At 36.8% G+C, this 25566-nt stretch overlaps 1 protein-coding gene across 3 annotated transcripts; it reads right to left on the reverse strand.

The window, feature by feature from the left end:
- Window positions 1-4997: 4997 nt before the first annotated feature.
- On the reverse strand, window positions 4998-19520 carry ARL14EP (ADP ribosylation factor like GTPase 14 effector protein). 3 transcript variants are annotated; one of them, XM_032166363.2, is made up of 4 exons: window positions 19386-19520; window positions 11235-11725; window positions 9611-9738; window positions 4998-6081 (listed from the first exon to the last, which is right to left on the reverse strand). In XM_032166363.2, exons 2-4 carry the CDS (start codon window positions 11658-11660, stop codon window positions 5853-5855), a joined length of 783 nt encoding a protein of 260 aa, XP_032022254.1. In that variant the 5' UTR covers window positions 11661-11725; window positions 19386-19520; the 3' UTR covers window positions 4998-5852. The 3 variants fall into 3 exon arrangements, with proteins under 3 accessions (XP_032022254.1, XP_058302694.1, XP_058302695.1); XM_058446711.1 differs by lacking the exon at window positions 19386-19520 and adding an exon at window positions 19044-19309; XM_058446712.1 differs by lacking the exon at window positions 19386-19520 and adding an exon at window positions 15764-17085.
- Window positions 19521-25566: the final 6046 nt, after the last annotated feature.

The raw sequence follows: 25566 nt of genomic DNA on the forward strand, positions 1-25566 counted from the left end.
TTTGATAATATGAACAACAGAAAGGAGTAAAAAATGACTGACTATATATTTTATTGAATCATCTAAGGCCAGATACAGCAAACAATCTAATAGTTTATAATTTCTTTAATTTTTAGAGCCAGGACCTGAGAACCAAGTTGAAATAGAAATAAATTAGGTTACTGTATTAGAGTTTTCCAGAGAAAGGGAACCAACTGGATGTGTCTGCCTGCCTGCCTGTCAATTGATATACTGATCTATCCATCCATCCATCCATCCATCCATCCATCCATCCATCCATCCATCCATCCATCCATCATCAATCAAGAGGTGTAAGGAGCCTCTCAACATAGGTTGTCGGTATGTCACAGTGTGAGGCTTGCTTTGCCAAGAATTTATAGTTGAGCACTGACCCTAAAATCTATGTGTAGTTCTTTAAAAGACACAAGGAAAAAAATAAGCATGTTTTTTCAATTATAGCTTTTGGGGATGAGTTGAAAACTTTTACTGAAAAAATTAGAAAATGTTTCCTTTTCAACATTTTCTATAGGAAAGTCTATCGTCCAGTTTAGAGAGGTCATGAGCTATTTTGGAATAATAAATTTATTTTCATACACCAAACTGTAGGGCCCGTATTTTATGCAGAAATTTTCTTTGCATAGTCTCATTCACTAAGTCATAAATGGCTAGATGCTTGCTAGCATTTTTAAAAAACCTCAATATACCACAATTCACTAAGCAATTCCGAATACCTCTCTTAATGCCAAAATTCAATTTGTATTTTATCCAGAATCTTGTAGTCTCCATTTACATGGTACCAGTACTGCTACTATTGGTTATTTTATCTTATGTGACAAAATAACCAATTTAGTTTTCAATATAACTATTACACTACCTTCAAGCCCAAATAATAAATTTGAGGTGCCAGAATATAACAAACAACAATTTAATTTGCATTTTACAAATTCTTCAGCATAACTGCTTGTTAACAAAGGGAAACTTAGCCAATTTGTTAAGTTTAGCAATGTTTGCAAACATTAGTTTTAATAAGTCTATTTCAAAACATATCTTAGGTTTCAAAACCTAAGATAGGATAGGTAGATTATGGTAACTTTTTTTTTAAGATGGAGTCTCGCTCTGTGTCCAGGATGGAGTGCGGTGGCATGATCTTGGCTCACCACAACCTCCGCTTCCCAGGTTCAAGCTATTCTCGTGCCTCAGCCTCCTGAGTAGCTGGGACTACAGGTGTGCGCCACCATGCCCAGCTAATTTTTGCATTTTTAGTAGAGATGGGGTTTCACTATGTTGGCCAGGCTGGTCTTGAACTCCTGACCTCATGACCTGCCCACCTCAGCCTCCCAAAGTGCTGGGATTACAGGTGTCAGCCACCATGCTTGGCCAGCAACTCTTTAAAAAATAAAATGTCTGTTTGCTTGTAATGACATGAAATGCAGTTTCTAATCATTGGATGTTTAACCAAGAAATCATTCCCTTGTAGTTTCAAGGAGGAAAAAACACGTTTTAGTTGTGGCATTTCACAGAACTGTAATACTTCCAAATTTAAATACCTTTTGTATTTGAAGGTGTTTTATTGCTATCCCAAATAATAATCTGCTTTATCTAGTAAATTTCCTGTATTTTTCTAAAAGTTAAATTATCTTAATAAGATTAGTAAATCCTCACAACTATACCATTAAAAATACACATTGAGACATATACTTTGTGGAAGTCTATTACCTTTCGAACTAAGTATTCAGTTGTGTTTCATGATTTTAAAAAAATAGATAAGAGCATTACTTCCCAAGTACCTCTTTATAAAAATAAGTGAAAAGAGACTCAGAATTGCCTGTGTGTATTTCTGTATCCTCACTCACATTCTTGAAAATTAACACCCAATATGGTTGACTGCTGCTGGGCAAGACCCAAGAATGATAGAGAAACCATTTGATTTTGAAAAACATCCACTTCAGCAGGTTATTATGTAATTACATGTTCACAGCTAAATTTATAATTAAGAGATTAAAGGAAAGTAGTAATAGCTAAGAGCAGATTTTTTCATGAAGATACCAGATGTCAGCAAAACTAAGGCAGTGTCCTGAATTTTGCATAAGAATGTTAAGCTATAAGCAGGGCAACCATCATGGAGGTAGAAAACCTCTACCAAAATCCAGTCCAGATAAAACTTCAGTTTTCTACATTGTGACTCAATGTGTAATCACCTTTTGGAGGTGGAAGGGGTATATGAGGCCAGTGGGATCTGATTTTTCAGGGCAGTCATAGCTCTTCTCAAGGACTGAGCTGTTCTGGTTTTGTTTTTCTTGAAAACAGCCACCCACAACACTATTTAACAAACCAACCGACACTTTAGCCATACTCAACTGAAAAAGTAAAATGGTTTACAGAATATTTCATACTACTCAGGCACTCCAATACATGTTCAGGAATTCTGAACATAAATATTTGTGAGTACATGAATGCAGATATTTTTCTGAGAAGTTAGTTCACAGCTTTCATCACCTTCTCACAGGGGTCTTTAACTTCCAAAAAGTTAAGACTATGATAGAACTAAAATTTTCTTTTTATTAATAATCACTATGTATAAATATGGATATTTCAAAATTCACTTGCTAAAAATTACTTGCTTGAAATCACACCAGGAAAGCAGTTTTAGAGTAGACTGTCAGATTGTAGAACAGCCTGTTATATAGAACTAAACATAATATTTTAAAAAGAGAAGAATCCTATATATGATGTTACAAGGTAAATAGCTATTTCCATATTTAAAAAAAGAAAAAAGATCATGAGATGACATTTTATTCAAATATATACATGCATTTCTACCTTAATATTTGTGACCAACATTGTGTGAGACCAACATTTGTGACCTAACTTCTCTACTAGGATCTACACACAACAGAAATTGTTTATAAAACTTTGCTTTTTAGATTAATAGAATTCTAAAGTAATTTATAGTCACTTGGAATATTTACGCACAATATAGAGGCTCTAGATGATTTCATTATATTCCATATTTCTGTAATTTTATATTACAAAATAGTAAGTGGGCTCATTATTTAATTTTTCCAAAACATAGCTTTATTACAGCATACTGTAAATCAGATACATCTTTCTCTGTAAACATTTTGTATGCTCATTGAAAGTTTGCTTCCCTAAATGGGCATGATGAACAAATATTAGCAAAATTGTTCAAGAATATTTTCCTTTGAAAAACGTATTAGTCTCTGAAAAATTACAGGTCTGTTCTAAAAAATGCTGCAATATGGCAATTTTAAAGTCATTTATTCCATCAAAAATATTCCTATTTCAAGTAAAAAACCTGATTTTAATTTGTCCCTATGAAAAGCCTAAAGCACTGTCATACTTAGAAAAACTAAAAGATGGTAGAAACAATGAAGATCTAATGATCCTAATGTTCAGATAAAACTGAAGTGTTTATGTCCTCAATAACGAAGTATTTCCTTAATTTAGAGAAAAGTAATCTAGCGTCTGACTTAAGTGAATAAAGCTGAAATATTCTTTTGCCAGTGCTCAGGTAAATCATACAGATCAAGGAACTGACAAGCTAACTGTATGTACTTCTGGTAACAGGTGAGTGAACAGTTAAAATTATTAAAAATATGTAATTCCAAGGCTGAATATGCCATTCCCTCAAAGTAAAACTAGTCATTTTAAAAGCAAAAAAATTAAAAAACAAACCAACCCTCTAATGGTCAATTCAAACTGGCTGCATAAATTGAGTTTTAATGGCTACAAAATCTTTCAACTTGCTAAGAGCACATTTGATTTAACTGAAGGACTGTATTTAGGGTGCAAAAAACCCCCCAACACCTAGATTAGTGGCAATGTCTCATGTGACAAAAAGCTTTTAGACAAAATGACAGCTAACTTTAAAAAAGTGCAAAGACCTAGGAGGGCAGATCATGAGATCAGGAGATCAAGACCATCCTGGCTAATATGGTGAAACCCCACCTCTACTAAAAATACGAAAAATAAGCTGGGTGTGGTGGCATGTGCCTGTAGTCCCCGCTACTCAGGAGGCTGAAGCAGGAGAATCACTTGAACCCAGGAGGTGGAGGTTGCAGTGAGCCGAGATTGAGCCACTGCACTCCAGCCTGGGCAACAGAGTAAGACTCTGTCTTAAAAAATAAAAATAAATAAAAGCAAAGAGATGATACCATTCCCCCATCCTCCAAACAGCATCCAAGCAAATTCCAACATCAAGATGCAATCAATTTCCAAAAAATTTATTTATACTCTGTATGAACCAGTGTTTCTCTTTTCCATCATCACTCCCTAAGGAGTCTTTTTATAATCCTAATCAACCACCCCCAAAATTTTAATACCACAGATATAGTATCTGTTTAAGCACTGTGTGTATATTCATGCTTTATACATCAAGTTTTTGTCCCTCAGAACAATTCTGACAAGGACTGCATGGCGCAAACAATGAAAAGTTTATAGTATTAAAACATTTTTTTATTTGAATAAGTGGGGAGAAGAGAAATATATTTCAGCACGTAGATACATAAATTATTTCCAAAACAGTTTAATACTCAACTAGTCGGTTCTATCAAAATCAGTTTTCCCTGAAGCAAGCATTGTTCCCAGCTACAAGCGATCCTCATTTCACATGGTACTGTGGGGCCATAAAAATGGTCCTGCAATCTTCATAATCAATGGGGAAAATGATGATTGTTCCATGACCTTTAAGGTTCTGCTCAAATATTAAAAACTCTTAAGATCAGTTATAAATGTAGGAAAAAAATGCAAAAATGTTTAAAAATATTTAGTACACTGTAATTTAAAACATTAGAAATAGAACTAAAGTGTTTTATTTCATTGTAAAAACGAAGTAGTTTGAATAGGGCTTACCGAGTAAGCATCTTTCATGTTCATGGCAAACTGCCATACTCCTTGTAAGTTTGGGTCAGCTTCCACCCTTTTATTGCTTGTGCTTTCAATGTTGTGAAATATTTCTATATTCACATTAAATGTCCTTTAAAGTTTTTTTTTTTTAACCATCACTTCCTCTGGGACGTATTTGTCTTTATTGCAACCACTTTTCTTATTTGTGTTGATGTTTGCCTTCACTAAGCTCCTATGAATACACAGCAGCAAGAATAACATTCCCATGGTCAGTGACTTCTTCTAAAAATTCATTTATGTTTGATTAAAATTTCACTTCCAGTGTTATCATTTTTCATTGCTTTGCTGCACTTTCATCTTTGCTAACCAGTTCTTTCAAGTGTTCACTTCTATAAAATGTCAAGTAGATGACAAAGGGACAGCATAACTACATGCTCTGCTGTAAGTGAACTGAATAACAGATGCACAGGGACAAACCACTGGAAGAATTTGAAAGAAGTAACATAACTGGTCACTAATCATGAAGCATATCTGTTATTTACATAGTGATCTGTAGACTGAAGAGCTAGCAGAGAGGTTTGTACTTCATGTAATTACTCAGAGTTACACTGTGCTAACTAAAATTTTAACCTAGATTTTAACAACAGTTTCCTTACCAGTTTTCTTTCCTTCCTAGTAAGGAAACTGGTATTTAAACTAAATCTAGGTCACTGAAATTTGTGCCCATGGGAAACATGCAAATAGAGGACTGCCTACACCCTACTTGTTTATATTGATCCAGACAGGCTTAACGCTGACTACTGAAAAATAGCCTAACTGAATTTATATCAAATAGTGAATCTTAAAGCACCCAAGATGAAAAATTAGGGCACACTGAGATAGTTTTAAAATCTTTGTCATATGATAATCAAGCTTAAAATGTATCTTAGAGTAACAGATTTTTAGAAATAAAGACCTTTAAAGGCTCCATAGTTTGGTACCACAGATTATCCAGCATGTTTATTATGAATTATTTCTCCTCCTTCAATTTCAATTTGCTCATACAGCCACTTGCGGTCACAGCGGCATTCAGCTCCACACTTGGTAGAACCACAGGCAGGACAAGCATAGAAACATCCTAAGCAATCTTCATCGAGGCAGTCACAGAGGTCCATCCCACTAAAAATCAGGAGACCCTGGCTATCATAGACCTTACTCTTTGCTGGTATCACTTGTCTGTAAAATAAAACACAATGAATCATACCTCATAAAGATGTTATTTTTGATTTAATTGAAAATACAGTAAAAAAAAAGAGATAAAATATTTTGAGATGAGGTCATGCCAAAATGATCTATAATTTATCAGGCTCAAGGCTTATTCTATCGTCAGCAGTAAATGAACTCCATGTGAGAAGAGGAGACCTAACTCTAGAGTGTTGAGACAAATCTAAAAATTCTGAATATGCTTCTTGAAGTCCATAATTTTCCCTTTACTTTAAACAAACAAAAAAGAATGACAGGTTAATAGTGGTTCACTTTATTAGCTACCAATCTCTTCACTGTTTTATCAACACAGTTTTATTTTTATTATAGTATACCGCCTCTATAGATTTTTATACTACAATTAATGTTTCTTGTTCTTTAATGGACTCTGGTAAATTTGGCCTAAAAACATTTAAACGACTCAATGGTAAATTTTAACAGATGGAATAGATGGCATATATAGAAATGTTGACTGAACTTAAAAAAAATTCTGAATGATTTTACTAACATTTGTTTTAGAGTCATATTCTAAACAATTTAGTTTTCCCATTCATTCTGTTGACTATACAGAACTGCATTTCTATTTCAGACATGTAAAAAATAAAAACCTTGTATTCTCATAAAATGTAATTACCTTTTAGCAGCTACCCATAGAACAGAGATATATGAATTACAGGCACACCTCGGAGGTATTGTGGGTTTGGTTTCAGACCACCACCAATAAAGTGAGTCACACACACACACACAAATTTTTTTTTTTTTTTTGCTTTTCCAGTGCATATAAAAGTTAAGCTTACACTATAGCCTATTAAGTGTGCAACAGCCTTATGTCTAAGAAAAAAATGTATGTACCTTAATTTAAAAATACTCTATTGCTAAAAAATGCTAACAATCATCTGAAACTTCAATGAGTTGTAGTTTTTTTGCTGGTGGAGGATCTTGCCCCAGTGAGGACAGCTGACTGATCAGGGTGGTTGTTGCTGAAGGCTAGGGTAGCTGTGGCAATTTCTTAAAGACTACAGTGAAGTTTGCTGCATCAGTGGACTCTTCTTACAAAAGATTTCTCTGTAGCATGTGATGGTGTTTGATAGCATTTTACCTACAGTAGAATGTTCAAAATTGGAGTCATCCTCTCACATTCTGCCTCTGCTTTATCTACTAAGTTTATATAATCTAAGTCCTTTGTCATTTCAGTAATGTTAACAGCATCCTCACCAGCAGATTCCACCTCAATAAATCACATTCTTTGCTCATCTCTAAGAAGAATCTCCTCATCCATTCAAGTTTTATCACAAGATTGCAATAACTCAGTCACATCTCCAGGCTCTGCTTCTAATTCTAGTTCTCTTGCTATTTCCACCACGTCTGCAATTACTTCCTCCACTGAAGTCTTGAACCCGTCGAAGTCATCCATGAGGACTCGAATCTTCTTCCAAACTCTTGTAATGGTGAATCCTTTCCAGGTGTTCAATTTACTTTGCCCAAATCCATCAGAGGAATCACTCACTATCTATGGCAGCTCTGGCCTCACAAAACGTATTTCTTAAATAACAGACTTGAAAGTCAAAGTACTCCTTGATCCATGGGCTACAGAATGAATGTTGTGTTAGGAGGCATGAAACATTTATCTCCTGGGACATCTCTGTCAGAGCTCTTGAGTGATCAGGTATATTGTCAATGAGTAGCAATATTTTGAAAGGAATCCTTTTATCTAGGCAGGAGGTCTCTCAAGTGGGCTTAAAATATTCAATGAACAATGCTGTAAATAGATATGCTGCCATCCAGGCTTTGTCCCATTTATGCAGGACAGGTAGAGTACATTTAGCATCATTAGGACCCTAGGATTTCGAAGAGGTAAATAACTGGCTTTGACTTAAAAGTCACCAATTGCATTAGTCTCTACCAAGAGAGATGGCCTGTCCTTTGAAAAGTTGAAGCCAGGTATAGATTTCCCCTCTCTAGCTATGAAAGATGGCATCTTCTTCCATTAGAAGGATGTTTGTTGGCCGGGTGTGGTGGCTCACACCTGTAATCCCAGCACTCTGGGAGGTCAAGGTGGGCAGATAACGAGGTCAGGAGATTGAGACCATCCTGGCTAACACGGTGAAACCTGTCTCTACTAAAAATACAAAAAATTAGCTGGCTGTGGTGGCATGTGCCTGTAGCCCCAGCTACATGAGAGGCTGAGGCAGAAGAATCGCTTGAACCCAGCAGGTAGAGGTTGCAGTGAGCTGAGATTGTGCCACTGCACTCCAGGCTGGGCGGCAGAGCAAGACTCCGTCTCCAAAAAAAAAAAAAAAAAGGCTGTCTACATTGAACATCTGTTGGGTAGTACTGTAGCCACCTTCATTAGTAACTTGCTGCTTCACCTTGCACTTTTATGTTATGGAGATGGCTTCTTTCCTTACCCTCAAAAACCAACCTCTGTTAGCTTCAAACTTTTCTTCTGAAGCTTCCTCACTTCTCTCAGCCTTCAGAGAATTGAAGAGGTTAGAATCTTGCTTTGGATTAGGCTTTTGCTTAAGGGAATGTGTTGTAGCTGGTTTGATCTTCTATCCAGACCATTTAAAGTTTCTCCATATTAGCAATAAGGCTGTTTTGCTTTCTTACCATTTGTGTTCAGTGGAATGGTACTTTTAATGTCCTTCCTGAACTTTTTCTTTGCATTCACAACTTGGCTGTTTAGCACAAGAGGCCCAGCTTTTGGCCTGTCTCAGCTTTTGACGTGCCTTCCTCCCAAGCTTAATCATTTCTAGCTTTTTTTGTAAAATGAGAGACTTGACTCTTCCTTTCACTTGAACACTTAGAGACCATTGCAGGGTTATTAGTTGGACCAACTTCAATATATTTGTTTCTCAGGGAACAGGGACACCCGAGGAGAGGGAGAGAGTCTAGAGAACAGCCAGTAGGTGGAGCAGTAAGAACACTCACTTATCAACTAAGTTCACCACCTTGCATTGGTGTGGTTCCTAGTGACTCAAAACAATTATAATAGTAACATCAAAGATCATCATAACAGATATAGTAATGAAAAAGCTGGAAATTTTGCAATAATTACCAAAATGCGACAGAGATGAGGGATTACACGCTGTTAGAAAAATGACACCAATAGACTTGCTTACCACAGAGTTGCCAAATTTTCAATTTGTAAAAATAGCACCTTGTAAAGAATAAAGTGAAGCACCAATAAAATGAGGTATGTCCATATATATATAACAACGCTTTTCAAATAAGTGAATTACTTTAATTGTAATTATTTTAACGCTCATGCCAAAATTATTTCTTCAGTTCATTGCTACCTTCTTAGAAACAAATTTTTGGAGTTGAAAGGGATACCTTAATTTTATATGAATAAAAACAAAGGCCTTCATAGGTTTTTACTAATTCCACATTATCCAATTTAAAATATGAACCCAGAAAATTCAAAATTTAAGAGAAAAATAGGGGAACAATGCAGATGTGAAGCAGCAAGTTAACATGTCTTCAGTAACACTTAGCCTACCTGTCTGAACCAGCGGTTGCATTTTTTGTAAGCCTTCTTTTTTCTCTTTTACCAGTTTCCGGAGCAAATTCTGTTTGCCTTCCTGGATTTGTAAATTGTAATGACCTCAAAGCTTTAGCAGTTCTTCCCTGAAGAAAGGTAAACAAATTATCAACTCAAATCTTGACATCAGACAATAGATTAACATTTCACTTAATGTTAAACCAGATGATTCCCTAACGTAGCAGACAGTCTGGAACACGCAAAAAAACAAAACAAGGTTTTAGAGCCTAAGTGCAAGAAAACTTACATGGCCCTAGACCATATTCAAAGCGTATCGGTTAATGTATTAGTAACATTTCCATTATTTGATTTTAGTCTCTGGTATATTAGGAGCAGAGGAGGAAGGCACTGTGAAAACTGCAATGGCTGCTGCCAACACAGGTAAGAAGGCACAAAAACTGCTGTATAATCCAGTGGCACATAACTGATTTCCTAACAATCCTGGGTCCTTATTATTGTATTTTATATATTTTTAAGAGCAGAGAATATGATTTCAAGTTCTAGAATAGTATTATAATCTTTTTGAAAAGTTTTGGTGAAACAAAATTTCAGTGTTTAACGGTTTATGTTTGTTATTTGGGGAGGAAAGAGCTGCAGCTGATACATTCTACAAGAACATTGGATAGATCAGGTGAGGACATCTACAATGACACTATCAGCAAGTATCTAGTATGAACTGCAGATAAACTTGGCCCTCAAGATGTTCCCCTGAGAAGAGAACAACAGGAAAATAGAGTAATTTCAAATTTCAACTATCTTTTAACTTGGTTTAATAAAAAGGAGAAAACTGAGAAAAATATTCCAGCAGTAAGAATTATGAAATAATTACAAGTAAAAATTCTGAGATGTGCTTCTTTGATATACTTGTCCTACACAAAAGATAGCTTTATGAAATCTTAAGTTGTTCTGATATGGTTAAATATGCATGTAAGCATGTCAATAAGGAATAGAGGTAAAATATTTAATACTTTACAATGTAAAAATGTATTATTATTATTATTTTTTACCACGAGGAGTCCTAAAATTAGCCTTGACCATATCAAGTAGGAATTCAGAACTAGAAGCAAAGAAAATTCACAAGCATTAAAAAAACTCAAGAATGAGATAGTGTCAAAGGAGAAAAAAAGAGTGAAATAAAAAATAACTGTAAGTCACCTCTCTAATTTTCCTTTCAAAGCAGTGATTTCCAAGTCCTTCATATAAAGGCAAATTCGTCCTGCTGCAAAGACCCTTGCTGGTTGCCATGTCCCATGTAGTTACTTTGGTATCAGAAAAGAAACTAAATCCTGGCTTGGCCAGAATATTCTAAAACCCATTCCTAAAGTCTTCATACTAAAAGTTGTAGCTTGGAGTCTTAGGCATATTTTATTATTACTTTTGCAAGCCTACTTTCTTAATCCCCCAATCTTCACCTTCAGTATATGTGAATAATATTTAGAAACATCATCCACTTTCACCCCCTCCTTTTATTTCATTGTATGCTAACAAATATAGTAATAATGTAAATATGATTTTCTTATAGTTAAGCAAAATCCTACATGGTAGAATTCACAAAGTAGGAAAAAATGACTATTATACATACATCTGACTCAGGTTTCCTTTTCTGGCGGTCTTCAGTATCAACATCCACACTTCCATTGATTATCTGTGTGCATTTTGGACAAAGCTTCCAACCAGGTACAAGCTGTCTTCCAAATTTAGCACTCAGAAAAGTGGCATCATCTAAGTCAATTACATGCAAATTTTTTTTGGCTAATTTTTTGTGTATGTTAAATGGGTCACAACATGACTTCTGTAAATCCTCAAATCTGTCAATGTAAATTTTTACATGATGAAAGCAAATTGTATTGTTCCCAGAAAGTGTCATTCCAGTTCTAAGTTGAAGTAAAAGCATATCATTTGATGACAATTCTTGCAAAGTCTTAAAACCTGTGTGACGAGTATAGTAGGTTTTATGGCACTCATTTGTAGTACGAAGCTGGACTCCAACTGAACATGGATCCATCATTCTTGATTCTAGCAAATTTTCCCTGTTTTATTTTGTCTGGAGGTTTAGGTCATGGGCTGATCACCCTAGAGAAAATATTAAAGAGATTCAAATTTGTGCTGCAAGTTTATCTAGGAAACTGAAAAAACATTTGATAAAATTCAACACCTGTCTAAAAGAAAATAAGGAATAAAAAAGGTATTTACCAAAGTCTTATAATAGATATTTAATAATCAAACAGAAGTGTTCCCTGTAAAGTCAGAACTTCACGAAAACACCTGCAATTACAGATTATATTTAAGACCACATAAGAATTAAAAAGGAGGAAATAAGAAATATTATCCAAAGATATGTGAGAAATACAAGAGGTTTAACAAACTATTAGAACTAATAAGAGAATTCACCAGGGATGCTAGAAACCAAAAAACACTGTATCTTACAAAATATGTGAATCTTACAAAAGACATACAACAAGACCTTCATGGAGAAAATTATCAAACTGAAAGACAAAAACGGTACCCTAAATAAATGCAGGTATATATCATGGAGTGCCTCATTGTAAAAAATATGTCAATTATCCAGGAATACATCTGTAAATTCAGTTCTATTACAATCAAAGTTCCATCAGATATTCTACTGCCACCCCCTTGGAATTTAGCAAGCTGGTCTATATGAAAGAGCAAAGGTCTAAGAAAGCCAAGGTAATCTTGAAGGAAAATACAGTAAAATATTGATTTACTATAAACCTATTCTAATTAAAACTATGATATTGGTATAGTACAAACAAACAGATCCATGAGTAGATGAGGTCTCGGTATATGACATGTGGTACTATTAATAGATGGGTATCACACACTAATGAAGAAGGGACTTTAACCATATGGAAAAATAATTAGATCTCTTCTGCACAAACAAAAATCAATTAACAGGGGGATTAAAGATTCAAACATGAAAAGAAAAACTAAACATGTTTATGAGAAAATAAGGTTTTCTGACATGGAAGTACAGAAGAATTTTTCAAACAAGCAAGCAGGTACCAAAAAAATAAAAAAAAGATGGATACATTTGATTATATGTAAAATTTACACGTCTGTATAACTAAAGGAGAAAAAAATGACACTTGAAAGGTGTTGTTAGGATTATTATCGTAAATATTCAAGTAACTCCTCGCTTCTAAAAATCAATTAGAAAATGACAGAGTCCACTGGAAAACTAAACAAATATAGTTAGGCAATTTACTGAGAAAGAGAACAAAAGCCAATACATGCATACAAACTGTTTCCCTCATAGTTCCTAGGAAAATGCACATTAAATATCATTTCTTAAACATTTGCTTGAAATCAATTTAAAAATCTCATATCTGGTTAAGATGTGTCCAACTCTCACATGCTCCTTATAATAACTTTGGTAGGAATGTAAATTGCTGCAACTGCTTTAGAACGTCTTCAGCAATTTCTTGTAAAACTGAGGAAGCATATACCTTGGGACTCAGCTCTTTTCAGTTCTGGGTGTCAGCTGGAGAAAAATATCTCCAATACGAGCACAAGTTATATATGAAAACTTTCAGCATTCACTGCCTTTGGCAGTGAAAGATGACAACCTAATTGTAAAGGATGTGAAATTGTTACTCATACAAGGGACTCCCACATAACAGTTAAAATGAATAAACTACATGAATTACATGAATCAACATGAATAAATCTCAAAGACAATCTTAAGTGAAAAAAGTTGTAAAGGTTATATAGTATCATCATTAAAGGTAAAATTTTAAAAAATAAGATAGTATGTAAGATTTACAGATGAAACATGAATATATACTAAAATATACATGAGAGTAACATGTATCACATTTGTGGATACTTCTGAGGGGAAAAAACATTATTTTCCTCAAAAAGATTTACAGAAAATAAGGTTTGGTGACATGTACGTAAGTGCTTCACTACTGTCCATACTTTCTATTTGAAATTTTTCATAAATAAAAATTTTCAAAGCAAATTAAAAAAAAAGTTGAATTCTCAAGAAAAGATGCAACCAATGCAACTCATTAGGAAAAAAACTGCTGTTGAGAAAAAAGGTGAACCACTGAAATCTGAGTGGTAGTGAGGTACCATGAAGTCTAGGATTTGGCAATTTTACAAGTGTTTTTAAGCTTTGCAAAATTAAAAAAAAAACTGGAGAGAAATCTTAAACACATTTTGATGTGGTTTCTGCAGAGAAAAACAATAGTCAGCAAAATCACATAAAAAGAAAAGACCCTGGCCTCAGGTAACAAAAAAAGGCGAATAAATGTCTATGTTTTAGGTCAAAATACTATATTTAGAAAGTTAAAAAATAAAATACACTTTAAAGTGTTAAAAAATGTTACTGAACATTTTAACTGAAAAAAGTTTTAAAGCTGGTAAAAACAGAGTATATTTATATTCATTTATTGTGTTTTAGTCAGTTTTTAAAGTGAACTAATACAGGTCCTAATCAAATCAGATAAAATGGCTTCTATCACAGTAATAATTAGAAAAATTTTTTCTAGCCAGGCATTGTGGTTCATGCCTGTAATCCCAGCACTTTGGGAGGCCAATGTGGGTTGATCACTTGAGGCCAGGGGTTCTAGACTAGACTGGCTAACATAGTGAAACCCCGTGTCTACTAAAAATGCAAAAATATTAGTCAGGTGTGGTAGTACAGCTATATGGGAGGCTGAGGCACGAGAATCGCTTGAACCCAGGAGGCGGAAGTTGCGGTAAGCGGAGATCGTGTCACTGGACTCCAGCCTGGGCGACAAAGCGAGACTCTCATCTCAAAAAAAAAAAATAATAATAATAATAATTTTTTTTTTCTTCAAACAGATAAGATTAAGATAAATTAAGGAGGAGAAAAAGGAAATCAGAGGTAAAGTTACAAGGCAACAAACTATGTCGCAATGTATCTTAGCAAATAAGGGACACAATCTGGCTTTGACCTTTCTTATTTTTTATATATATTTTTTGAGACGGAGCCTTGCTCTGTTACCCAGGCTGGAGTGCAGTGGCGGGATCTCAGCTCACTGCAAGCTCCACCTCCTGGGTTCACGCCACTCTCCTGCCTCAGCCTCCAGAGTAGCTGGGACTACAGGCGCCTGCCACCATGCCCGGCTAATTTTTTTTTTTTTTTTTTGTATTTTTAGTAGAAATGGGGTTTCACCATGTTAGCCAGGATGGTCTCGATCTCCTGACCTCGTGATCTGCCCGCCTTGGCCTCCCAGAGTGCTGGGATTACAGGCATGAGCCACCGTGCCTGGCACAACCTTTCTTAATACAAGGGAAACTAGGACAACTATCCCTCATCACTGTACAGAAAATAATGCTTAATATTTTGTTAATGCCACAGATTCTTTTTATTTGGAGGTAACCATCACCAGTTTTTAGCCACAGATCTATAATGGAAATTTTTTGCCATAAAGTTATTTCCTAATATTCAAAACTTGGGCTACCATGGTCATATTTGATAGGAAAAGCATCTTGGATTTAGGAAACTAATTACTTTAGAAACCTTATCTGTCCATAGTAATAATACATTTTTACCCTTTAGGGTAATTTCATTTACTCTATTAATTTTAATTTTAGATAAAAAATTTTTTTCCTTAGTTATTGGGGAGTCTCTGTTCCATTAGTTTCCTTTATTCATGGCTAAATTACTACAAAATTCAACAGAGTTCATCATGATTAAAGGAAACTAATGGAATAGACTCTGTAACTTGTGCCAGTGAAGTTGAATACCTATTTCTGAAATTCCTAGCCTCAAGTGATCCTCTCACCTCAGCCTTCTGAGTAGGTGGGTCCTGTAATTTGTTTACAGGAAGTTCAGTTTTTCTTAGTAACAGGCAGGACATTGAGTTGGCACCAAAGAAAGATCTCTACTTACTGGATGCAGAAAATGGGGTCACCAGATTTGGCAAATAAAAAACGCAAGATGCCCTGTTAGATTTGAACTTCAGACAATGAATTACTTCTTTACAGGATCAGTTCATTTTAAAATTAAAATATCCTATCTGATAAAAGACATTGTCAACTGTGATAAAAACTAAATTTTACACAGATTAAAACTCAGCGGCAAACTAATCCCACTCACTTGAGTAAAAGTGCACACACCTGAGTCAAGGTAGTTTTAAAGTCTTCCACAGGTTAGCTTTCTGATCTACGATTAGGCAGTTTGTTCACATACTGTCAAAGAGTCCAAGTCCAGCTAGCTCAAGGAACACCAAATTTCAGACACTGATCATAAGTGGTCACTGTTTGAATTCTAAAAATTACACCCTCTGGTTGTTCCTCCTCTGTTATATTCCTCAATGTTCTCATTTCCAGCTCTTTCTGACTTCCTCCTATAAGCTAAAGTTCTGCATTTGGGCCTGTTTCCTAGCAACTGTTTTTGCTCATTTTGGTCTATGTTCTGGCAATGTGGCCTACAGTTTATATTTTATTTTCTGCAAATGACAGTCCAGCAAGTTCATATTGTTCCTTTCACCTACAGTACAGTGCTATGTTCTTCCATAACGATGATTTATCTGGCCCCTTCCTTAATATAGTTGGAAACGCATTACTCTTTACTTTCCCTGAATCAGCACTGGCATCACCTGAGACCTCAGTAGAAATACAGAATCTCAGTATCAGCTCCAGACCCAATGAGTCAGGATGTGCATTTCAGAAAGATACCCAAGTGATTTGTAAGCACATTACAGTTTGCTATGTACTGCTTCAGATAATTCAATTAAAAAATTTAAATATAAAATGTACTTCTATATTTTATAGAAGATAGCAAAAAAGAGTAAGAAAAACACAGATACGTATTTGCCTTAAAGGAAGTCTAACTCTAGGGAAGATTATTGGGGGAGAGGAGATTTAAATTGGATACACTAAGGACAGAGAAAAACATCTGCTTCAATAGAAAACTGCACTGTTGAGAGCACAGCGTTTCAGGTTTTCACATTCTGATTACATGGGAAGTCTGATTCCTTCAGCATCTTGGAGCTATTTCACAACTGTCAACTGTAGATAACCAACAGCAATACAAAATAATTGTCTGTATTCTTGTAAATTCTATCTGGTGAAGGTTCAATGGACTTCTGTCTCACTGCGAAAGCAGCCAATTTTGTCTTCACTTGCACATTTATTTCAATATTCCTGCTCTATAAACATGTCTACTTTTAATTGTCATTTAAACTGGTTATAGCACCTTACCAGTTCCTATTTCAATAATCTTTTAATGCAAGAAAAGATTAATGTGCTCCAAACACTTTAGTCAATATAAAACCTAGTACTCTTCATGGAAGAAAAAAATCCAGCTTCTTATAGGATAACAAGCAAACCAATAACAAAAACCCCAGTCTTAGAAAGATTCACCATGGTATAAATAAAATCCAGGTTTTCAATACTTTTCAATGTCAAATAATAAAAACACTTTTTGGCAAGCTGAATTTTGCTTGAGCCCTGTGCTGGTTTTTTACTAGCTAAAATTTAAAAAATCTTCCCACCCTTGAGTTAGGTAAGACTCAAGGATCCCCCCCCTTGTTTACCTATGACCAGGCGAAAGAAAGACCCTCCAAATTCTCATTTTTTGCTTCAATTATGAATTTATGAATAATTTGCTGATCTGCTTGGCCCTACAGATCAAGTGGAACAAAATATTTGTTAATCAAACTTTAGTTTCTCTCCTTCCCCCAGGTTCCTGAGCTTTGGCCAACTCTCAGCCAGAGCCAGGGAATAATATTCTCAGACCTACTATTAGATCAAGCCATCCTTATATCCTACTTCCTCACACCAAAACTTTCTAGCACAGTTCACTCCTTGGAGATTCTTGCAGATCTTTTGGTTCTACCCATTGCAAAAGTCCCTTTTCTCCTTTTGCAATAACCCTTTTGAATAAAGTCTCTCCTAAGTCCAGATTTCTTATTTGACATTGTCTTTTAAAAATTCTGCATAGGAGAAAATTAAGACTTTCTGCTGCCTTAGGATTGACATCACTTTAGTGCCTAAATACACCATGTTTTGTGATTCTAAGATTAACATTTAATATTGTTGTAGCACTACCTAAGAATCAAAAGAGAATGAAATAAATGTAGAATACTTTCATTAGACCTCTCCTACTACCTCAGGCAGTAAACAAAAGTATTTGCTCCTCATACAATTTGAACGCTGCCAGCTCAGGGAATTATCCAGCTTTACTTTAAAACATCAGTAGTTTTAAAGAGTTCTTATGCATTATCTCTTGCTACCCATTACTAAACGGTAAGGAAGGTAGATTAGGTTGAGGAAGCTGAGAAAACTCACACGTGGCCATGACGCTTGCAAGGGCTAGGACATTATCACAGGGGTTTCGGGGTGTTAATGCAGAACACCCCCACCACCACTAACAAAACAGCAAAACAGCCACAGCCACTAACAAAACAACAGCAGAGGGAAATTGAGGATTAATTGGGGAACTCACTTTTTCTTCCTAAATTTGTAGGGGAGATGCAGAAATACCCGTTCCAATAGGTTAATTTCCCTTAACATAGTTTTTCAGTTTGTTACCAGTCTCCTTGTTAGTGGGAAAACTAACAGTTAGAGGAAATTTAACAAAACAAAAAATTTACTTCGTTTTTAGGTCAACTGATGTCTCTTTTATGAAAAACATAAAAAAAAGTTTTCATGAAATGTTTTATGAAAAAAATTAAAGGCTTTTTTTGGCATAGAGTCTTACAACTTACACAGCGTCTTCCCAGATTATCTCTTATTTAATAAAAATATAATTTAATCTACCCCTACTCCCCAAATCAGTAGCTTTAGTTATGGGCATATACGCCTACAAAAGTCACGCATCTTGCAACTGTGAACTTTTTATGCCTGTCATCTTCAAATACTGATTACCTATAACACGACAATTAGCATTAATCAAAGGGCCCAAAGGCAAAGAGGAGAGTCTCAATCCTCAGGAAGATCTAGGCACAATAAGAAAGGTAAAGGCAATTTAAAACAAAAATATAGTCCATAACACCATTGAAACGATTTGGTTCAAGTGTGGTAGTCAGGACATGCCAGGTACAGTGCTTAGGGCAAACATCACTTCAGGAACCTTCATAGCCACCCTGAGGAAAGTACTATCATTCTCATTTACAGATGAAGAAACTCAAGCCTAGAGCTGTTGTTATCATGCCTAACAGAGTGCCCCCAAACCCTGCAATGATTCCCACCCCAACCCTGTAAAAAGGCCACATCCATTTCTTCCTTAGTTCACGGCTATTTACAAATGACTAAAACCACCAGATCCGTCCAATGGGCACCTACTAAGTTCATGGTACCGGGATGGAAAAATAAACATTAGCCTTTGGCTTCAAACGGCCAGGGTTGAGAGGATTCTGATTTGAAAAATTAAAAACAAAAATAGCAGACATACAGGCTGTCTACGGAGTTGAAGGCCACAATAACCCTAAGTAGTTCACGTCAAAATCGTAGCTTTGAAGGTCCTGGGCCTACAGGACAGGCGACGACCCTCGGAGAGGTCAGAGGCGGCAGAACCTGTGCTGGGCTTTAGCTCAAGGCGTTGCGTCGCAGATGAATTACGCGGGGGTAGGGGTGAGAGGCCCCGGCCAGCAGCTGGAAATCCCCATCACGTGTGCGGGCCTCCTCTTCCACCTCTCCGTGGGTTCCCCCGTGACGCCGCCGGGCTCCCTCGCCACCCAGGGGCCCGTCTCCACTCTCCCACTCCTCCCCAGGGCTTCCCCCGCTCCCCTTCCACCTTAGCTTGAGCGCTCCTCCGCCTGGCTTCGGGCAAGATGCGCGTCCACACAAGCCACACTCGACCGACAGCTTCCCAGCCAGTCCCCGCGCTACCAGTGAGAGGACGGCAAGCGCGGGCTAGAGGAGCCCAACGCCACCACAAAGAGACGTCCGGGAGAAGCCTAGAGCGGACACGAGTCTGGCGGCCTCCGGGGACGGAAGGGGCGGGGCGGCGTGGCGTGGCGTGAAGTGGCAAATGATTCAAGGCGAGGCAAGAGTTGCTTCAGATGCTGTCTTTTGCAGTCCTCCGAGAGGTTAGGGATTTGGGAGGTCCCTGGGGGCCATCTCTTACAAGACACAGTTTCCACTAAATTAGATCGTATTTGTACATCTCTACACCTGTGCGTGATAGTAAACTTTTGCACCCAAATACCCCGATCCCTGAAGGAGAGTGTGTGAGTTAAAAGGATCTGAAGAACGGACCCTTTGTTTAAGGTCTCACATTCTATTTCTTTAATTCAAGCGAAATATATTCGAAAATGCATCTTTTATTGTAAGCTATAAAAATAGCTATTACTTCGAGTAAAATGTAGGCTCCAGGAAGATGCTTGTAAATTTTCTCAGAACAGAAATGGTATTTTTATTGTATCCTTATTGTCTGTCATAATATAGGCGCTCATTAATTTTTAAAGTGGGTTTTATTATCTAGAATCCAGGAGAACTGAAAGTCTCTTAAAGATTCTTGGCCTTTTAATTATCTTAAGGTCGGGATAGCAGGGAAACAAAAACTTGTTTTAAACCCCCAGTGAAAAATGAGGAACAGGCAAATAAGACAAGCTCCACCAAGGCCCAAGCTTGCTAATAATTCTCTGCATCTACTGTAAGCTGTTTTCTGCAGTGAGTCTGTGGTCCTCCCACCACTTTCATACTGCTCCCCGACTGGACAGGCGATTGATGCCTAGAACTAGAGAATGATAGAAAGGAAAAAACAATGAATAGTTTCTTCAACTGTGTCTGCAGGAGGTTGCATTCTGTAATTCTTTTACTGTTTACTTTGTGGTTGGCACTTTGTTAAGTAATGATCAGACAAAAAGAATAAAATTTATTTCTGCTTCCAAGAAGCTCACAGACTAGTGAGAGAGGAATAAACAGTTAATCACAGTGTGGTGTGAAAAGTGTCATAACAGAAACACATGGATATAAACAGGATAAAATGATAGGGGCTAAAGCAGGAGCGTTCTGGGAGGAGATTAATGCCTGCATGGAACTTAATTTGATGCAATGGTAGCTTCCTAGTAAACTAGGCAAGCTATCCTAAAGGTAATGAAACAGAGAAGGCTCACAGATCAAATTAAGATTATTAAATAACATAGCCTATTCAATTTAAGTATCCAGTGAAAAGGTGAAAGAGTTGTGGTAAGTGGACACACTTAGGATAAGGTGCAAGCAAGTGGAAGGACACCATCACCTGAATCATGGGTTAAGTAATGTTCATATATCCTATCTGCCACAACAGCCTTCTCCGCTGGTGGTATACTTACGAGGACCAGAGGTGAGGTGTCAGCAAGGCGGCCCACAGGTGGAAAGTGCTTTGGGCCAATGGTACACACCTGCTTTATTGGATAGAAGCAGAGAAGTATGCCTGGTCACAGCCAGAGCTTACTAGGTAAGTTGTTGAACAGATACAGGTTTTATTTGCATTTCCTGGGCAGAGCACGTATGAGACTATTCTAAGTGTAACCAATGGGTGGCTGATTTAGAGGTGACATAGTTAATAGCCCAGAGATGTCATGATTGCTCATTGCTTAGTTTTTCCATCCCTTTTTGGCTATCAGTGACTATTCCATCGTATTTCTATTTAACTTTGGCATGTCTTATAGTTTACTAACTTACTATATATATTTTACATAATCCTGCCTGTGTTTCACAAAGTACATGCTTACTCATATTCTATATTTAAAATATGCTAGGAGTTTTGCATTTATCTCATACGCTACTAGCTTACTTACTGTCTATAGTTAACACTTCTTATGACTTTCATCCGTCCCTAAGGAAACTGCAAAGCCTTTCAGTATGGGTAGAGTGGAAAGCTGGAAAGGCGTGTAGGTAACAAAAAATGCCCTTTTTATGCCATATAAGAGATACTGAATTTTAACCCGTGAAAACTGTAAAACTATCAGGAGTTTAGAGAATAGACGAGAGATGTAGTCCTGGGCTAGTGGGCCAGGTGGAAACTCTTGCCCTAACGCAGATGATTAAGAAGAGGGCCTCCATCAACCGAGGCAGTGGCTCTATGGGATGAAATGTGATTCGCTCCCACTCACCTCCTCCCACTGGATTTGGTAATGTCTAGAAACATTGTGGTTGTACCAGCAAGGGGTGCTACTAGCATCTAGAGGGGTAAAGGACAGGGTAACTGCTAAACACTTAACAACGCACAGGACAACTTCCCTCCTCCAACAACAAACAACTAACTGGCTCAATATTTCAGTAGAGCCAAGACTGAGAAACCCTAAATGAAGGACATTTAAAAGGCATAGAGATGATAGAGGTTAAGTAAGCAGAATTGGTCAGATTTTTTAACTGATTAGATATAGAGGTTAGGAAGAAGTAAAGAATTATTTCAGGTTTCTAGCTTGGATAACTGGGAGGTCAAAAGGAGGAATGTGCTAGGGAGAACAGAGATAAGAATTTAAATACTGAATACGCTAAGTTTTCTCAAACTTATCAAATGTACCTCCAAGTGAAGATATACAGCTGGCAGTTGGAAGAAGAGGGCAGGATAAGAGAGGGATCTCAGCTGGAAGATAAGAGTTTTGGGAGATGTTAGTCTGTGAGTGGTAGTTCTATCCTTGGAGGTGGGTGGGATAGGAAAGATGATACCTATGGCATGTGTAGGGTAAAATGAGAAAGAATAGGGCTAAAGATTGTTCTAAATTTCTGAGCTCTCGTTCTATTTTACTGAATCAGAATCTCGGTCCTCCAAGCCAGTCTACCAGATCATAATATCTGCAGATAAGATCCAAGAATCTGCATTTTTGGCAAGCAACCTAGGTGATTTTGCAGCACACTACGACTTTAGAACAACAGATTTAGGTCTCAGAAAAGTCTGAGAAGGAGCAGACAGCAAAGTAGCAAGAAAACTAGGGAAGAACAGAGACCCACAAACCAAGAAAGGAAAGTTTAAAGCAAGGCTCTGTCGGTGCAAGAGGTTGTTGTAGAGCAGTACTGGCCATTAGAAATACAATGTGAGTCACATAAGCAATTGTAAATTTTCTAGTAGTGCTATAAAAAGGTAAACAGAAGCAGATGAAATTAATTTTAGAGATAGAGCTTGTTTAACCCATAATTAAGACATTATCATTTTAACATGTAATTAACATAAAAACTAACGAGATATGTCACGTTCTTTTATTCATATTATGTCTTGGAAACCTGGTGTGTGTTTTACACCTCCAGTGCCTCTCAATTTGGTCTATCTACACTTCAAATATTCAGTAGCCGCATGTGCCTAGTGGCTACCAGAGTGGATAGCACAGGTGTAGAAAGTCAAGTAAGGAAATAACTCTTACCTTCCAGCTCGGACTGAAATGAACTAGTAGGAAAATAAAAAGAACTAAATATATGCCTTGGCTGTACTAATAAGATAGTTATAGATGGTGTGATAAGACATGTTTCAGTGATGTGGTGATGGTAGAAGTCAGAACATACCCAATTAAAGAGTGGGAAGTTAGAGATGCTAACAGCTACCTGAGAGAACATCTGCAACAAGCTTTACTGTCAAGTATAAAGAGACACCCCTTTTTTGTGTCGTTGAATATGAATTTTAAGATTAAAGAACACAATTCAATTTTTTTTTTTTTTTTTTTTTTTTTTTTGAGACGGAGTCTCTCTCTGTCGCCCAGGCTGGAGTGCAGTGGCGCAATCTCGGCTCACTGCAAGCTCCGCCTCCCGGGTTCACGCCATTCTCCTGCCTCAGCCTCTCCGAGTAGCTGGGACTACAGGCGCCCGCCACCACGCCCGGCTAATTTTTTGTATTTTTTAGTAGAGACGGGGTTTCACCGTGGTCTCGATCTCCTGACCTCGTGATCCGCCCGCCTCGGCCTCCCAAAGTGCTGGGATTACAAGCGTGAGCCACCGCGCCCGGCCCACAATTCAATTTTAATTTAGGTTTTAGCAATTACATTTGGATTTCTGCTTCTGCAAAATTACCCTATCACTAGAAACACCTGGAAAATTGAGCATAATATGTGAAATGAATTGGGCACGGTAGCTCACAAGTGTAGTCCCAGCTACTGGAGAAGCTGAGATGGGAGTATCACTTGAAAAAAAATATGGTTTATATATTATATATATACATGTGTTTATGTATATATATAATATAAAATGTATAATATGTATATATCATTATATATAATATTTATATACTGAATATATTATATATAATATATAAATAAATATATAACATGTATAAAATATATATTCATATGATAAAATATATAATTATATTTTATATAAATAGATAAAATATATATTATAAATATATAATATGTATAAGATATATAATGTATACACATATATACATTCATATAAATCATAAATATATATACTTATACATATTTAGGAAAGGTTTGTATATATACATATACACATATATGTATGTATATATGAAATCATTGTTTTCAGACATTGGCCAACAGGCAGTGCAGGATCGTGATCCCTGAGAGAAGGGAAACAAATGAATTAAGTTCCATAATGACCCCAGCTTACTATCTGGAGGCAGTGTCCAGAGCCTAGAACAGGGAGGGGAACCCAAACAAGAACCGATGATTTCACTAAACGGAGGCGACAGAGATGGAGGCGACAGAGATGGGAATTTGGGGAGGCTGATGGGCAGAGTATCTGAGAGGAGGACGTGGCACACAAGAGAGTCTTGGACATCTGCAAGAGTGTTCCTTTGTATTGCGTACTTCCCTTTGGCTCTGAGTACTTATCTGTGCAATGGAAGGGTGAAACTCCATGAGGCTAGGGAAAAGACACCAAAAAGCAGTGGGCCAAACAGTTTCTAGTACTTACACAGGGCTGGGAATAGTTTATCTTCCCATAAGCCAGAGCAGATTGACAGACCTTGTAAGCAGCACTTATTTGTTTCTACCAATCAAAGTAACAGTAGGAGCTGGGCCAGATCGGTCTTTCTCTCTCTCTCTCTCTCTTCCTGTCTCCATGTGGGCTCTTTGCTTAGGCTAGTTTGGTCTTCCTCACAGCATGGCAGCCAGAAGGTATTTGGATTTATTACATGGTGCCTCAGAGCTCCCAGGGTTTGTGCTCCAGGAAGCAAGGAGAAAGCCTCTTTGCCTTTCATGACTTAGCCCCTGGAAACATATAGCGTCACTTCCATTGAATTCTCTTGGTTATGTGGGAGTCATTGAGCTTGCCCTAGATTCACAGGAAAGGAACATAATCTTTACCTCTTGATGGGAGGAGTGTCAAAAAACATATATTTTTTAAATGCTACAATACTTATCCTAATGCATACAATAGCATGGTCTGGTGTCAAATCTAATAACTACCATGATTGTAAAGTAGTAATGAATATGAATATATCGTGAGATATCTGTAACAACTATAATATGATACAAAAAAATATGTGATTTCTATTGATGACAAAGTTATAGACGCTGTAAACAAAGTTATTAGTACTGCAGCAGTACTAAGAGGCACTGCTAATACTATTATTTGTTGCCTACCCTTTGTAAATAAATGAAATGCTAAATTTCAATTAGAGTTTAGGAAAAATAAAGAGAAAGCTTGCTAGGGACATAGAACAGAATTTAGGACCTAGATGAAGTTAGAGACCATGAATATGCAGAGACATAAATTAATGATGTGAAAATTTCAATTTTTCTTTTAGTGTATAGTTGTCCTTGTGTGGGACCAGTGAAGGCAGACAACAGAATTAATTTAAGCAAGAGCAGTTGATGGTTAGATGTGTAAGAAGGACAAGAGACAAGAGAGTTTAGGGTTTTTTCATGGGAGTCATTAGATGGTGAGAATCATGAGATAAGACATAATGTCAGTTTAATTTACTATAGTATTCCAAGAGCCTAGCACTATTAGTTGAGTAAGTGGAATGGTTGAAATGATAAATCTCTTCAAATAAACAAATGAACGAAAGAGGGAAAGCTGGTTGAGAATGAAGA

The sequence above is a fragment of the Hylobates moloch genome, unplaced genomic scaffold (genome assembly GCF_009828535.3).
Source record: "Hylobates moloch isolate HMO894 unplaced genomic scaffold, HMol_V3 SCAFFOLD_11, whole genome shotgun sequence".
Taxonomy (NCBI): domain Eukaryota; kingdom Metazoa; phylum Chordata; class Mammalia; order Primates; family Hylobatidae; genus Hylobates; species Hylobates moloch.